Raw genomic sequence first — 15,977 nt, forward strand, 5'->3', positions numbered from 1 at the left:
AAAATGAAAATCCTGGAAGCAGGGTGGGAGAGAGGAAGCCTTATGAGTCATTGGCACCCAGAAGGGCTTTATCTTCATTTCATCAGAGCTTATGCCGGGCCAGTTAACCCTTTTAAAATCGATTGGAAAAACAGTTTGACCCTTAAATGTTATTATTGTGGAGGAATAGCCGGGTGGACATTCGCAGCGATCAGTGATCATTGTGCGGCGTTTTTAGTTACAAAATATCTTGATTCCCTCCTGTACAAAAAAAAGCCTTTTGCTATCAAATTAGATTTTCCCGGGTCCGAAAGGGCTCCGGCTGCTCCCCGCCTCCCCCCGTTTCTCCCGGCCGATCCACCTTGGCTCCGAGGGCTGAGGCGGTGGTGGTGAGATAAGGGGCGCGGTTCTTCTGGAGCAGGTCGATGTAGACCTCCGCCCCTTCCCCGCCGCCCCGCACTCGCAGCAGGCTCAGGAGCTCGTTCACGTCGTGATGAATCCGAAACTCGCTCATCATGAATCGACAGCGGCATTCAGGGCTTCCCCAGGGCAGTAACAACAACCCTGCAAGGCAGGGCCATAACCGTTAGCGGCAAGGCGGCAAAAGCTCCACCTTTTTCTAGCCCGCTCCCTCCGGTCTCCCAGCAACCGTCCTCCGCCTGACCCGGAAGCGGAAGCGTGGGCCTGCTAGTTTCAGGGAGAGAAACTGCGGCGGGAAAAGAATGGCTGGCGGGGAGACAGATCCTTTCCGTTTCCGCCCCGCCGTGATCCGCTACCCCGCAGACCACCCCTTCTTCGAGGTAGGGCACCTCCTTGCTCTGCCCTTGGCCTTCAGAGCCGGGGTCGGCTTGCCTCCAAAGCGGCCCGCCGCGTTTCTTCCCCGCGTGCGAAGCGATGGCTGTAATCCTGTTCTCTTCCCCTCCAGGACGGCGACGTCCATCGGCATATGTACCTCCAAGGTCTCCTGGAGAACGTCGCGAGGGACACCGAAAGGGCCAGGTAAAGGCTGGGAGAGGTGGCTGTAGAACAGCGTTTCCCAACCTTAGGAACTTGAAGATGCGTGGACTTCAACTCCCAGAATTCCCCAGCCAGCATAGCTGGCTGGGGAATTCTGGGAGTTGAAGTCCACGCATCTTCAAGTTCCTAAGGTTGGGAAACGCTGCTGTAGAAGTCTTTCTTTCAAGCTTCCGGTTTGCTAAGCCAGCCGACATGGACGTCTGGAGGACGGCTGTCGTCTTCCACGTCCAGTTTCGCATCGCTGGGGGTGATGGTGGTGGTGGTCCTAAAAGGGCCGAAGAGTCGCCCTGGAGGGGCGACCAGCAAGAAGGGGCTTTTGTAGAAACGCGGGGGAGCCGCAAACTATCCCCCTCCCCACGTTAGTGCCTGCATTTCCTTCGAACCGGCGGACGAAAGACCGGCCGTAGTAATATGGCCAGTTACTAGGGCTGCAGACAGCTGAAGTCAAACTTACCACCAGGCAACATTAAAGCAGCGTGGAAGAGACGGGAGGGGGTAAGATTCCCCCTTATACCTTAATCTTCTCTTTTCACCTTATACCTTAATCTTTTAAGGTACTCTTATACCTTAATCTTCTTCTTTTCACCTAAATAAGCCGCTAAGTACCTTCCCCCCTGCGGAGAGGAAGGGGGGAATTTAACCCTCCCTTCAAATAAGCTGTGAGTAAGCTCAGGGGTGTTTTTTTAAAAAAAAAAGTTGAAAAAAGAAACTGACTAAAAGAAAAGAAATTTCAAAGCACTTGGGGGACACCCAGTGGCTAAACCAGAAGTCTTTCTTTCTGTCCTGTCAGCGCACTGGTGCCGGGTGTGTGTGTGTGTGTGGTGTCTGGGCCTTTGCCCCCCCACCCCTCCTGCCAGAAGTCCGGAATAAAGGCCTCTGTTTCCAATGGCAGGATGCTTTTAATGTTTTTAAAAAGAGACTGGACAGCCATTTGTCTGAAGTGTTGTAGGGCAGATGTGTCCAACCTTGGGAACTTTGGGATTTGTGAACTTCAATTCCTAGAATTTTGGGAGTTGAAGACCACCAGTCTTGGAGTTCCAAGGTTGGGCACCCCTGATATAGGTTCTCCTGCTTGAGCAGGGGGTTGGACTAGGAAGACCTCCGAGGTCTCTTCCAACTCTGATTCTTTTATCTCCTCCCTCCCTCCCTCCCTCCCTGACTTCAAGGATGCTCACTCGCTGTTGCTCCTGCATTATAAAATCTTCAGCAGAAACGAGCTTGTCCATAAGGGACAGTTACATTAAATGCCTCAAACCCTCTCTCCTTTTAGTATATATAGCCACGATGATGGGGGTGATTCTACTCTATTTACATTGTTCCTTCAATAATAAGCCTCCCAAAACAACTTTTAACCACGTTAAAGATTGTAAATACAAATGCACTAAATAAATAAACACAACACAATTTGATAAAGACTTGTTTTCTGTTTCCTTGCAGAACCTCTGAATTTTCTTGTCAAATTGGTGGATGCAGCCAGGTTTTCAACACCTTGGAGAGCTATGAGCATCATTATAACATGCTGCACAGGAACGTGTGTTCTTCATGCAAACGATCCTTCCCTTCAACACATTTGTTAGATGTTCACATTTTGGAGTGGCATGATTCCCTCTTCCAGATAATGGCACAGAAGCAGAATATGGTAAATGGCCATGAGACCTATAGATAGCCTGCTATTCAGTAGGTTCAGTACAAATGTAAATTATATTAACAACTGCAATATTTTGTAATCAAGAATGTTACATAACCACAATTTTTTGGTTACATAAGCAGTGCTGTACTTTATCTTAAAACCCATCTCTTTAAACAAGCTGGCCTGGCCTGATGGGACGGGGTGGGATTTTTATAAACGACTTTAATTTTAAATTTGTATTAATTTTATGGGCATTGTTTAATCATGTTTTAATAATTTTAATTTTTGTACCTAGTTTTTATGTATTGCCCTGTTCACCGCCCTGAGTCCCCTGGGAGAAGGGCGGTATATAAATTAAATTAATAAATAAATAAATTTTTCTCTTGGGTATTGCCTTATGCTTAGTTCACTTCATGAAGTATTGTTAGCTCTGTCAGCTGCTGACACTAAGACCATCCCCAAACTTATTACTTGAGTTGGGAAGATCAACCTTATGTTCTGCTAGTATAGTCACTAATCGTGCACTAGTAACTTCAAGAGCAGAACACAGAATACTGATCAACTTTCTTATTGATTTTTCTGCCTCCGCAGTACCAGTGCTTAGTAGAGAGCTGTCCAGAGAAATTCAAAAGCAGCAAAGACCGCAAAGATCACTTAATCACAGTTCATCAGTATCCATCTGATTTTCGCTTTGATAAATCCCTGAAAGCACAAAGGTAAACATGTAAATGCCTAAAATATACAGTGGAATGTACATCCAAGATGTTCCTCACTGCTTGTTAGAAATGTTTTCAGAAGACCAGTTCTTAGTTATGATTACTGTTGGTATGATCATTCTGCATTCTTTTTCTTGGAAGAGAAAAAGATAATTATCTTGATTAATTAAATTAGTGTCAAGAGAGAATGACTGACCCATAGTCAACGAATGAGTTGCTCAATATTGAGATGAATGGCATATACATATAATAAAAATGAATGAGAAATGAATGCAAATATTTGTATCCCAGGATAATGTTGGAGGATCCAGTCTGGGTCGGTCACTGGGATCAGAAGTTTAGTCTTCCAAGCTTTTGGATTTGTGCTGGAGCCCATTGTCAGGGAACTTCTCACTCACCAGAAAGTGAGAGAATAAAACAAATGAATTTTATGATAGAATACAGATCTGAACTTAGGTTTCCCTGCTCAAAGGCCAAGCTAAATCACTACCAATAATGTTTTCTGTATGACTGCTTAAAAGGAAAAAAGAGCATCACTGAGGGCAAACATGGATGTTAAAGCCTTTCTACAATGTTCTTGCCATCTGTTTTTCAGTATTTTGACTCTGAGCTAAATTTCTGCAATAGGAAAGAGAAAATGAGGCCTTCATCAAAGGAAAGCAACGTGCCAGTGGATATGACTGTGGAAGACTCAGAACAATTACATGTTGAGGCCATGGAAATAGGTCCAGATGAGAGTATAATGGAAAGTGATGTCCAGTCTGAGACAGAGTGTACGGTGGACTCACCAGCATTTGGAAAATGGCTCTATAGATCAAGGTTGGTGGCTTTGCTTTTTTCAGATGGCTTGGAATCACTTTTTGGTATGAACATCCAACTGTTTGCATGGAAACATCTCTCTCTTCAAGAATTAGAATATTTTAGTTCACTGGAGACAAGATAGTGTTTATTGTTTATTTGGGTTTTTTTGCCTAATGTATATTTTTCAGCAAACTGATTGCAGATTTCTGGAATTCCTGTCCAATCTCATTTGTCATGGGAAAAGCATGAAACAGTTGATAATTCATTTTCATGATTTGGCTTAAAATCCTACATCCTAACGCCCTGTGGATGTTCACAGCCTTGTTCATTTTTTTTATTTCAGAACTGTTGGTAAGCATTGCAGCTATTTACTTTTACGTCATTGTGTATGCCTGTTAATTAAATGTTAAAATAAACCCAAGGTTTGTTCAGCTTCTGAGATACTAGTTACAGTTTTTTGTTGGTATGAAATTGCTACTCAGTTCTGATAGTGATTGGTAGAATTTGCTAATTTGGAAACTAGCAAAAATCTGATAACCAGCCAATCTGGATTTAATTGGTATAATTTAATAATTTGAATAAATAATTTCCTTGAAGACTCACGGTTTTTATTTTTTACTACTCAGAGGATGAATTTCACAATATTAGAAATGTTTAAGAGAATTTAAATATGCTCAAATCACAAATAGTTCAAGGAAAGAAGTAATTCCTTCTTTTAGCTAATTGCTGACCAAAGATGTGAAGCATCTTTTTCCTCTTTAGATCTGCATACTGCAAAACTAGTATTGTCTTTGAACTATAGAAGACTATAGAAATGTTTGGAAATATAAGAAACTTTAGGACAGGGGTCCTTGAACTTTTCAGAACTGGGCCATGGAAATGGTGGGCGCATGCGCACGTATGCCCATTTGCATGAGCAGCGGGTGGACCGTGCATGCATGGGTTTCATTTATGCGAGCGGCAGGCGCGTGCAACCACCATGTGCACAAATGGAGCTTCTTGTACGTGGGACCATCCCTTCTCTCCCTGCCCCCGCTGGTCCACAAAGCCGAAAAGGTTGGGGAATGCTGCTTTAGGAGGACTCATTAGCCTGTATTCATTTGTTTATTATATTACTATAGTCAAGCCAGGGTGCACTCTCTTTGCATTTTGTCTTTCAGAATTCCGCCTGCTATTTGTTTTGGGCAAGGGGCTACCCGTGTCTTCAAAGGCAGAAAAAAGAAAAGTTGAATATGAAAACCAGGAGGAATTTCATCAGCAGAAAAGTGCCTTTTTTTTTAAAAAAAAGAAAAAGTTGATAACGCTTTTATTTCAGTTCTTAGAAGTATTCCTAGTTTTAAGCACCCCTTCTCAATTTCTGCACAACATCCTCCACCTGGCTCAAATTCAGAAAACCCCCCACTACGGTATGTATATATTCTACTCTACTATACTGTAGCATAGTAAGGAACATTATACACAGAGTCCTTTACATATACAATATTTCCCCATGGAAATAGATACACGACATCAAATCAACTCCCAGAAAAGGGCCTACGACTTAATAATAATAATAATAATTTAATAGACAATGAGAGAAGAGATGGCAGGAAGGTGAAACTTTACCCTGCTAACAATGCCCAAATGCTTCTCTTGGAAGCCTTCCATTCAAGCCGAGGCAGAAATTATATAAGAGCACCTTAGAGCAAGATTATTTTCTTCTTCTCTTGTTCTCTGATAGCTCCATTACGTACACGAAGATGGCAGTGTTAGCTTTTCAACTTCTTCAACCAACTTCTTGAGATAGTCTGAGTTGCTGAAGAAGTATATGTAGAGTTTGCGTACCGTCTTCTGGAAGTGGCCCTGTGGGTTTCTATTTTGGGTCTCTCAAGTCGATCAGGGCGTCCGTTAAGAATTTCAAAGAATTTAGCTGGTGTAATGTTCTAAGTTGCTCCAGGGGTTCTGACAATTCTTTCAACTGAGCTAGGTTCTAATCCAGGGCCTCCCTGGGAGTGAGGGCTTGGTCGTGTTCTTTAACTTGTGTCAGCTGGGCTTGGGGGAGGGCATGCTGCATCGTGCAGCTCTCTGAAGAGAGAGGAGCCCCCATGTTTACTGTGAACATTGAATTCAACAGGACTTTGAATAAAGCAATTGTTTGCAAGGTAAGGGCTATGTCTCTTACTGAAGATCGTGATTAAGGAGAAATCTTCCCCTGAAGTTTAAAAGCCCAGCAGCAAAAGAAGTGGAAACAGCCTCCGAGCAGCAGGGAAGAACCAATCTCTGAGCATCCCGAAGCCTCCAGGGGTGCTTCCAAAAGCAGCCCAAAAGGGAAACCGCGGCGGATCCACCCCTTGCTTTCCAGTATCAGCAGAAAAGTGCCTTAAAACTAGAGCAAAACTCTGGCTTCATTTACTAGGAAGTCAGGGAAATGAACAGAGGCAAAGCTAGTTAAATATCGGAAGTGATTCCTGCCCTTCCAAATGGAGGTATTTTAGTAGGAGCTGCAAAATGCTGCTTCTGACCTGGTTGCTGTAGTTCAACTCCATTTAAAATGTCAGAAATAAAGGTAAAGGTTTCTCCTGTCCAATCATATCTGACTTTGGGGAGTGGTGCTCATGTCCGTTTCCTAGCTGAGGGGAGCCAGTGTTGTCCAAAGATGCTTCCGTGGTCATGTGGCCAGCATGGTGCTTGGAAATTTGTTACCTTCCCATCAAAGTGGTACCTATTTATCTACTTGCGTTTGCCTGCTTTCGAACTACTGGGTTGGCAGGAGCTAGGGCAAGAATAACTTCTAGGCCTCTATTTCCCCTACATGTTAGAAATAGCCCATGTCTGTTTCTAGAAAATTTCAAATTAAAGGGTGTGGAACTGTTATAATAATAAAGCATCTGTGCTTTGGTACAACTATCCTGATCTTTACACGAACCTTGTAAAGTAGGCTGTCATGTTGCTACATATCAGATAATATCAGACAGTTTAGGAGTTATAGATGCATTGGGAATAGTTTGGTTCAGATTTAATTCTGTTGTGCCTAAATGGGCATAAAGGAAGCTGCATATTGTGTGAGTTGCAATAATTAAATAAAAATGATCTGGACATGAGTAACTATGAGTGGGTTTTTGATCTAGTCTAGTTGTGACAGCTAGATAGAATTATACAAAGGAGATTCTAAGAACGCGTCCAGGTTAAAAGATGGGAGTTCAGCCCATCTTGAACTAAAGATCTTAGCTTCCAAACCTACTTTCTGTCTTGGTGGGATTACGACTGAATGTTTCTTCCCATCCAGACCTTCATAGCCTCTACCAAGAATAATGCCTCAACCATATTTTCTATGTAACTCTGGATAGAATGTTGTCTCATGGAAAATGTATTTGGCTCCAACTCTGGTTGCTCATGGAAGGAGCTGAAAATGGAGCTCTTCCACAGGGCATCTGAGACTTAAAAATTTATATACTTCATTGTACGTTTTTGTAATTTTGATTTCTATTGCTACTTACTTGTCTTGAGCTGCAAGAGTTGGCTCATGACTGTGACGTTGGATTTTGAAAAGCAGTGTTGGCATATCAGCAGGACAGTAATGGTAAGAGTTCTGTTGAACGGGGTTCTGAGGTTTATACTTGCTACAAAAAAAGAAAGCTTATGGGAAGAGATTAGAAAAACAAAGAAGAAACCAGTCAACAAAGAATCAAAGACATAAAAATTATTTCTTCCCTGTAGCCTGGCCTTCTTTTCTCTGTCCCCTTTCCTAAGTATATGAATTTGAATATTTACTACAAAAAGGTCACTGTTTGGGATAAATGTTTTCATTGGCTCATTCGCCCCAGTTCAAATCCTATCAGACACTAAGGATTTTTGTTGTCACATCCTGCACACTGAACTGCACTTTTATTTATTAGACTGAGATGAGATTTTGAGCTCTTTGTAATTGTTCGGTTTTTCTACCTTGAACTCTTTGTTCTTCTGCTCAAACTGGGCTCCACTTGAAACTCTAAAATTAGGAGCAAGTTCCATCACCAGTTGTACTGCTGATTATTGCAGAGGGTCTGTTATTTAAATCTTTGTGTTAGGACAGGGGTGTCAAACTTGCAATGTCACGTGACGTGTTGTGACTTTTTTCCCCATTGCCGGTAATGGGGTGGGCACGGTTTTGGCATGATGCATCTGGCCGACAGGCCGGCAGTTTGACACCCCTGTGTTAGGAGAACTGCTTACTCTGTTGTTTCCTTTTTGATAATTTAGTACTGAAGAGTGAGTAGTGGGATGTTCCCTTATCTCCTGACCACTAAATTTACTCAGGTGTTATTGGGGATAGATTTTGTCTGAAGACATTTGAATATCAAAAGATACGTCTGCTAGATTATGTTATTTTCACATTTGTTGACATACTCAAAGTCCAGGTATATTCTGATTTTAAAAGGTTTGTATCCCTTAATATTTTGTCTTTTGTAGAAATAGAGAAAACCACAAAGAAAGAAGGCTGTTATTTATGATCATTGTTTCATCTCAGAGGCAGTCAAGAACCATTTTAGGTACCTAGAGATAATTCCAAATTCCCACGATTCTAAAATACAAGATAAGTAGAATGTTTAATGTAGTCTAAAACATGCTTGATTTGCAAATCAATCAATAACATACTTGATTAAATTTGTTAAAAGTATTTCTGTAAATAATATTTTTGCTTGGCAATGGAATGATAAACCAGGAACTATGCACCTGAAAGGCATAGGCTGGAAAGTGTGAATTTATTAAGTTTCTGTCTTTCATTGGATAGGGCATTCTAGAGCCTTGGTGGAGCCGTGGGCTAATGCCTCCTTAAGTAACACCAGCTGCCTGCAATTAGTGCAGGTTCGCATCCCACCAGGCTCAAGGTTGACTCAGCCTTCCATCCTTCCGAGGTAGGTAAAATGAGGACCCAGATTGTTGGGGGCAATAAGCTGACTTTGTAATAATGCCGCTTGGGTGGGTGTGTGAAAGCCCTAACAAGTAGGCATATACATAGAATGAAGGCTACTGCTAAGCTTGTAAGCCGCCCTGAGTCTTCGGAGAAGGGCGGGATATAAATGTAATAAAAATAAAAATAAAAATAAAATAAACCAACACAACACTGTGGAGGAAGCATGTTTCCAATATTTTCTTTTTGTTTTATTAAATAGGTATAGAGAAGCAACTGGCAGCTGTTATTGAAGAGATGTTGCTTGAGTTTTTGAGTTGTTCAGTCATTTTAAGTAGGAATAGGCAGTTCATGGGCTGTATGTGATGCAGCACCATGAAATTATGCTGTTGAATTTGGGCAACGTTTCAACTTGTTTTAATGCTTGTGAGATGCTTTTGAGGGATCTTTATGCCCACCTTTAATTCATCTCCGGCCCCCAAAATAGATTAAAAACTTCAGTCCTTGATTCACAGTTTTGGTGACATCAGAGTAAATCATCAAATAGCCTTCAAACAGTTGGCAGTCTTTATGTTGTGGCCTTCTTTCTTTCAAGTGTTGCCTTCTCTACAAAAGCACCAGAATCTTCAACTGAGCTAATTAAAATGCCTTTCATGGGAGTCTCATATTCTAGTATTCTAGTCAGGAAGCTACAAGAACATATAGTGACTAGATAATGCCTGAGCAGATTGTGAACCACATGGAGCCAGGAAGAAAGTATTTCCTATTGAAGAAACCCTTTAGCCTCTAGTGATGTGTTCTATCTAAAGTGGATCCTATCTAAAATAGGTTGTCATTTCAAAAAAAAAAAAAAAACTTCAGGACAATGTGATTTTATGTGCACTACTGTATATATTTCTTACCATCGAGACGATTGTAGATGAGCATCAGGAGCCTACAATCTTTAAATGTAAAAATTTTAAGAAATCAAAAACGGTATGGGTTTGGAGTATTTTCTGTCTGTATTACACATTCTATGTTTTATTCCTTCATGTAAGCCACCAATAACAGAAATAAGCTAAAATGTATCAGAGTAAAACATGTACTTTTGGTAACATCACAAATTATCTCTCTCTCTTTTTCTCTCTCCTATGTTGAGGAGGACAAATTTTCCTATAGGTGAATCAATGCAAACAGCTTTTTCTTCTGCCTTAGGGTGAAATGATTGAGGAGGTGCTTATCTTCAATAAGACCCAGATTCAAGGCAATGGGGTATATGGGAGTTACAAGTAACTGCACACAATGAAATAACTTGTACCAATGCTTACAAGTGAACCAAGAGAAAAACATGCCTAGAGCAAATTAACAGGTCGGGAGAAAAGAGAAATAAGGCAAAAAGAGCAGCAGGTTTTTCTCTTCCTTATTGCTTTGTAGAAGACATAGTGCTTTGCCCATAAATAATGCAATATCTAAGTACCCCGAAGGTACCAAAAAGACAGGCTGTTATCTTCACACACTGACAGAGTAGCCTAATGCATCTCTTATAGAAGTTATTGCTCTTCAGTCAACAGTTTTTTTACTGGCTTGTATTTTCTGTTCGGCTGGCCGCTTCAGCTAACATACAAGTCTGCAATCCTTGGAGTTTTTTTACACACACACGCTTGCTTTTTCTATTAGAAAATGTCTCTGATGTATCTTCTGCATCAAGGACTATTAAGCATATTATGCCATGTGGACATAATGCCTGCATTGTGATAACCTGGCTTTAGGATTTAATATATTGTGTGAACATGTTTTTGGCAATGTGCTTAAAGGTCTGAGAATGAATGGTAATTATGAACAAAACGCTCAAGCACAGCAACATGGCTTTAAGGATCAGGGAAAGAGATGCAGAATCTTAGCTATACCTCCGGGGAGGTTGCAGAAGTAAAAAATTTACTGTCCTAGATGGGTACCTTTCTTTTTTTTTTAATTGAAAAGTTTTACAGTACATTTTTTTAAAAAACAAAACCCCTCCCAACCCCCTCCCCTCTCCCCCAACCTCCCCAACTCTTCCCTCCCCCTCCCCCTCCCTGACTTCCCAGAGCTAAATACAGGGTATAAAAATACAAACAAACATAATCTACAATATGCAAACAACAATAAAATATTAAATTCTATCGCACTTTAACTCTTAATAAAATAACTACAAGCAATTTATATATCACATAAATCCAATACTTATTCAAATGCTAGGTGAAACTTTTTAGTCCCATATTTATTCTGGATGTAATCAATCCATCTTTGCCACTCCACAATATATCTCTGTTGCGACTGGTCTTTCAAATACGCTGAAATCTTTGCCATTTCCGCCAAATTGGAAACTTTTAAAGTCCATTCTTCTATAGTCGGCAGTTCCTCCTTCCAATATTGCGCTACTAAAAGTCTCGCTGCCGTAATTAAATGCATCATCAACTTAGTGTCCACAACAGTAGTATCTGTGATACTGCCCAGTAAAAACAATTGCGGACAAAACTTTATCCTTTTCTTGAATATTTTTTGCATATTCCACCAAATTTTAATCCAAAAAGCTTTAACCTTTTTACAAGTCCACCATATATGAAAATACGTTGCATCCTCACAACCACACCTCCAACATTTGGGCTGGCAGTTCGGATACATACTTGCTAATTTTTTAGGATCTAAGTGCCACCTATAAAATTTTTTGTAAAAGTTCTCTCTTAAATTTTGGGCCTGTGTAAATTTTACATTTCTCACCCAAATCTTTTCCCAAGTATCCATTGTAATAACTTCTTGAAAATTCTGAGCCCATTTTATCATACAGTCTTTAACAAGTTCCGTCTCTGAATCAATTTCTATCAATGCAAGATATATCCTTTTGATATGTGCTTGACCTTGATCTCTAATTTGCTTTACCAAATTTTCATCAGTCATTGAGAAACCAATTTTCTGGTCTTCTTTCCACCTAGCCTGTAATTGCCCATACTGAAACCAGGTTTGTACAATCTTTTCTTCTTTTAAAATATATGGCTTTAATTGCCATACATTCCTCTCAAAACTCAAAATTTCCTTATATGTAATCACATCATGTTTAAATCCAACATTTATATTTTCTATTGCGTGTTTAGGTATTGCCCAAATAGGTATCTAATAATTTAACATGTGTCTGTACTTTTTCCAAACTCGCAACAGAGCATACCTTAAAATATGTATCTTAAACACATTGTCCACCTTCTTATCATACAATAAATATGCATGCCATCCAAATAACAAATCATGGCCCTCAAGATTTAATAATCTTGCTTGTGCTAAATTAAACCAATCACTTATCGCTGACAAAGCAGCAGCTTCATAATATAATTTAAAATTAGGCATTTTAAGACCACCTCTTTCACGCGTATCTTGCATAATCTTAAATTTGACTCGTGGCTTTTTCCCTGCCCAAACAAATTTATTAATTCCTTTTTGCCATTCCTCCAAATTTAAATCCTTTTTAAGTATAGGTATCATTTGAAATAAAAATACAAATTTTGGCAAAACATTCATTTTCACAGCTGCAATTCTTCCCAATAAAGATAATTGTAATTTTTTCCAACTATCTAATTCTTTTTGTACTTTTCCCCATAACTTTTCATAATTATTTTTATATAACTTTACATTTGAGGGTGATAAATGTATCCCCAAATATTTAACCTTTTTAACTATTTCAAATCCCGTTAGTTCTTCTAAAACAGCCTTTTGTAGTGCTGTCATATTTTTAGACAACATTTTAGTTTTTTGTATATTAACCTTAAATCCAGAAACTTTCCCAAATTGCGTTATTATCTCCATCAATTCTACAACTGAATAATCAGGCTGAGTCACTGTACCTTTCTATACACAAACTATATTAACAGGCTTCTGCAAGGGGGAGTAGTAGCAAATGATGTGCATCGTGACAAACCATGTGGCTTACATAAGCACAAAGTGGCCACAACTACTGTAGTCTGTTGTCTGAAGTTTGCCCCAGTTGGTTGGTTGATTCCAGTTGCATAAACCAGAGAAAATTGAGTAAATTGCTACAGTATTAAGTCTAAATGGAGGCATGCATGTTGTGGAAAACAGCTTGTGGCAACTTTTGAAACAAGCATGAATACAAGGCGAATTTTGTGGATTATGAAACACTTCTTCAGAGTATCCCTGAGTGTAATTTACTGACCATCCATGTAAATAGCCATGAAAGTATAATTTGCTAGCCATCAGATGAATTTTAGACATCGTCACATCTGCCTGTCCTAAAGGGTGGCCCTTTCAAAACAGTTGTGTGCAGTAGAGAGGTTTTGTTTTAGCACATTCCCTGGAAGCACCCCAGTTCAAGTCCTGGGGGGGGGTCCCACACCTCCAAAGATCCCTCCAGATGATTTGGGATCCTGTCTCAGCCCAACCCCACCAAATACAGTATAAATGTTTTCATGGAGATACCTTAGAAAATCAATCCTAAAGGAAATCAACCTTGACTGTTATAATAATAATAATAAGTTGGAAGGGACCTTGGAGGTCATCTAGTCCAACCCCCTGCTCAGGCAGGAAACCCTATACCATTTCAGACAAATGGCTGTCCAGTCTCTTAAAAACTTCCAGTGTTAGAGCATTCACCACTTCTGGAGACAGGTTGTTCCACTGGTTAATTGTTCTAACTGTCAGGAAGTTTCTCCTTAGTTCTAGGTTGCTTCTCTCCTTGACTAGTTTCCATCCGTTGCTTCTTGTCCTGCTTTCAGGTGCTTTGGAGAATAGCTTGACTCCCTCTTCTTTGTGGCAGCCCCTGAGATATTGGAACACTGCTATCATGTCACCCCTCACCCTTCTCTTCGTTAAACGACACATACCCAATTCCAGCAGCCGTTCCCTATATGTTTTAGTCTCCAGTCCCCCAATCATCTTTGTTGCTCTTCTCTGTACTCTTTCTAGAGTCTCAACATTTTTTTAAATCGTGGTGACCAAAACTGGATACAGTATTCCAGGTGTGGCCTTACCAAGGCATTGTAAAGTGGTATTAGTACTTCACGTGATCTTGATTCTATCCCTCTGTTAATGCAGCCTAGCACTGTGTTGGCTTTTTTGGCAGCTGCAGCACAGTGCTGGCTCATATTTAAGTGATTGTCCACTAGGACTCCGAGATCCCTCTCACAGTTACTACTATTGAGCAAGGTACCACCTATGCCAGGGGTCTTCAAACTTGGCCCTTTCATGACTTGTGGACTTCAACTCCTAGAATTCCTCAGCCAGGCACGCTGGCTGAGGAATTCTGGGAGTTGAAGTCCACAAGTCATAAAAGGGCCAAGTTTGAAGACCCCTGACCTATACTATACCTGTGCATTTGATTTTTCCTGCCTAAATGTAGAACCTTACTTTTTTCACCATTGAATTACATTTTGTTAGATAGTGCCCAGTGTTCGAGTCTGTCCAGATCCTCCAGTATTTTAAGCCTATCTTCTGGAGTATTGGCTATTCCTGCCAGTTTGGTGTCGTCTGCAAATTTGATGAGTTTCCCATCTATCCCCTCATCCAAATAGTTGATGAAGATGTTGAAGAGCACTGGGCCCTTGGAAAGAACAGATACGGAAGCTGAAACTCAAATAACTTTGGTCACCAAATGCAAGGAGAGAATTCACTGGAAAAGACCCTGATGTTGGGAAAGATTAAAGGCAAAAGGAGAAGGGATGGTTAGCATCCCAAAGGTGCTTTTTTTTCCTTCCTCAAAAGCCAACTGGGCTTTCTCTGTTTTTTGCTTGAAGATGTTTTTTGGATGAGAAACGAAAAGTCTTCAAGCAAAAAAAAACAAAAAAACCAAAAGCAAGTCCAGTTGCCTTTTGCAAAAAGCACCCTTTGGGCCAACCCTGACCTGGTTGACTGAGAATCTCTGTAGACATGGGTGGTTAAATAGTGTCATCGACGTAGTGGGCATGACTTTAGGTAGACTCAGGGAGACTGTGGAAGATAAAGAGTGTCTGGAGTGCTGTGATCCATGGGGTCGAAGAGCCGGACGCGACTTGGCGACTGAACAACCACCACCACCACCACCTTAGAAAAGGCGCGATATATCGTGACCTCCCGTTTAGACTACTGCAATGCTCTCTACATGGGGCTGCCCTTGAGGACCACTCAGAGGCTTCAACTGGTGCAGAATGCAGCCGCACGAGTTGTGATGGGGGTTTCCCGATACTCCCATGTAACACCTCTACTCCGTGAGCTGCATTGGCTTCCGGTTGCCCTCCGGGTGAGATTCAAGGTGCTGGTAATGACCTATAAAGCCCTAAATGGCTTGGGTCTGGGATATTTGAGGGAACACCTGCTGCCAGCATCAAGCTCCCTTCGTCCAGTGCGCTTGCAGAGAGAGGGTCTTCTTAGGGTGCTGCTGGTAAAAGATTGCCGGTGGATAACACCCAGGGGGAGGGCCTTTCAGTGGGTGCGCTCAGGACTACCCCTGACCTACGTTCATTCCGCAGAGACCTGAAGACTTGGCTCTTTGAGCTCTCTGGCCCAGGCTGAGAATTTTAACTGGGGTTTTATTTTCAGGGATAATTGAATCTTTTATTTGTCTTTTAACTTTGTATTTTGTATTGGTATGATTTTATAATGCCCTGTAAACCACCCTGAGTCCTTCGGGAAAGGGCGGTATATAAATCTAATAAAATCTAAATCTAAAATCTGCCCCCGACCTCCAATCATTCCGCCGGGGCCTGAAGACCTGGCTCTTTGAGCTCTCGGGCCCAGGCTGAGGAGAAATTTATTTTAATTGGGGTTTTTTAATTGCACAGGGTTAGTTTAATCTTTTTTAAATTGGTTTTTTAACTTTTGTATGGTTGATTTTTAACTCCCTGTAAACTGCCCTGAGTCCTCAGGGAAAGGGCGGTATATAAATGTAATAAAATAAACAAATAAATAAATAAATAAATAAATGCATTAGCAAACGATGCCTGTGGAGAGCACCATCTGTCCCCAGGGT

General features: G+C 41.0%; 1 protein-coding gene across 2 annotated transcripts; it reads left to right on the plus strand.

Annotated features, from left to right (window-relative positions):
- Positions 1-661: 661 nt before the first annotated feature.
- Positions 662-8,941, plus strand: LOC310632959 (zinc finger protein 511-like). 2 transcript variants are annotated; one of them, XM_083350425.1, is made up of 7 exons: positions 662-779; positions 905-978; positions 2,434-2,635; positions 3,218-3,342; positions 3,970-4,161; positions 5,304-5,549; positions 6,257-8,941. In XM_083350425.1, the coding sequence occupies exons 1-6, from the start codon at positions 702-704 to the stop codon at positions 5,371-5,373; spliced, it is 741 nt and encodes a 246-aa protein (XP_083206551.1). In that variant the 5' UTR covers positions 662-701; the 3' UTR covers positions 5,374-5,549; positions 6,257-8,941. The 2 variants fall into 2 exon arrangements, with proteins under 2 accessions (XP_083206551.1, XP_083206552.1); XM_083350426.1 differs by having other exon boundaries at positions 6,310-8,941.
- The last annotated feature ends 7,036 nt before the right edge of the window (positions 8,942-15,977 follow it).

The sequence above is a fragment of the Vipera ursinii genome (assembly GCF_947247035.1).
Source record: "Vipera ursinii genome assembly, chromosome: 1".
Taxonomy (NCBI): domain Eukaryota; kingdom Metazoa; phylum Chordata; class Lepidosauria; order Squamata; family Viperidae; genus Vipera; species Vipera ursinii.

Bases quoted from the DNA above. Each gene is read 5' to 3' on its own strand.
- LOC310632959 (XM_083350425.1), top strand. From the start codon at position 702: ATGGCTGGCGGGGAGACAGATCCTTTCCGTTTCCGCCCCGCCGTGATC. The intron at 979-2,433 runs GTAAAGGCTGGG...GTTTCCTTGCAG, and splicing joins AGGGACACCGAAAGGGCCAG to AACCTCTGAATTTTCTTGTC. The intron at 3,343-3,969 runs GTAAACATGTAA...TTTCTGCAATAG, and splicing joins AAATCCCTGAAAGCACAAAG to GAAAGAGAAAATGAGGCCTT.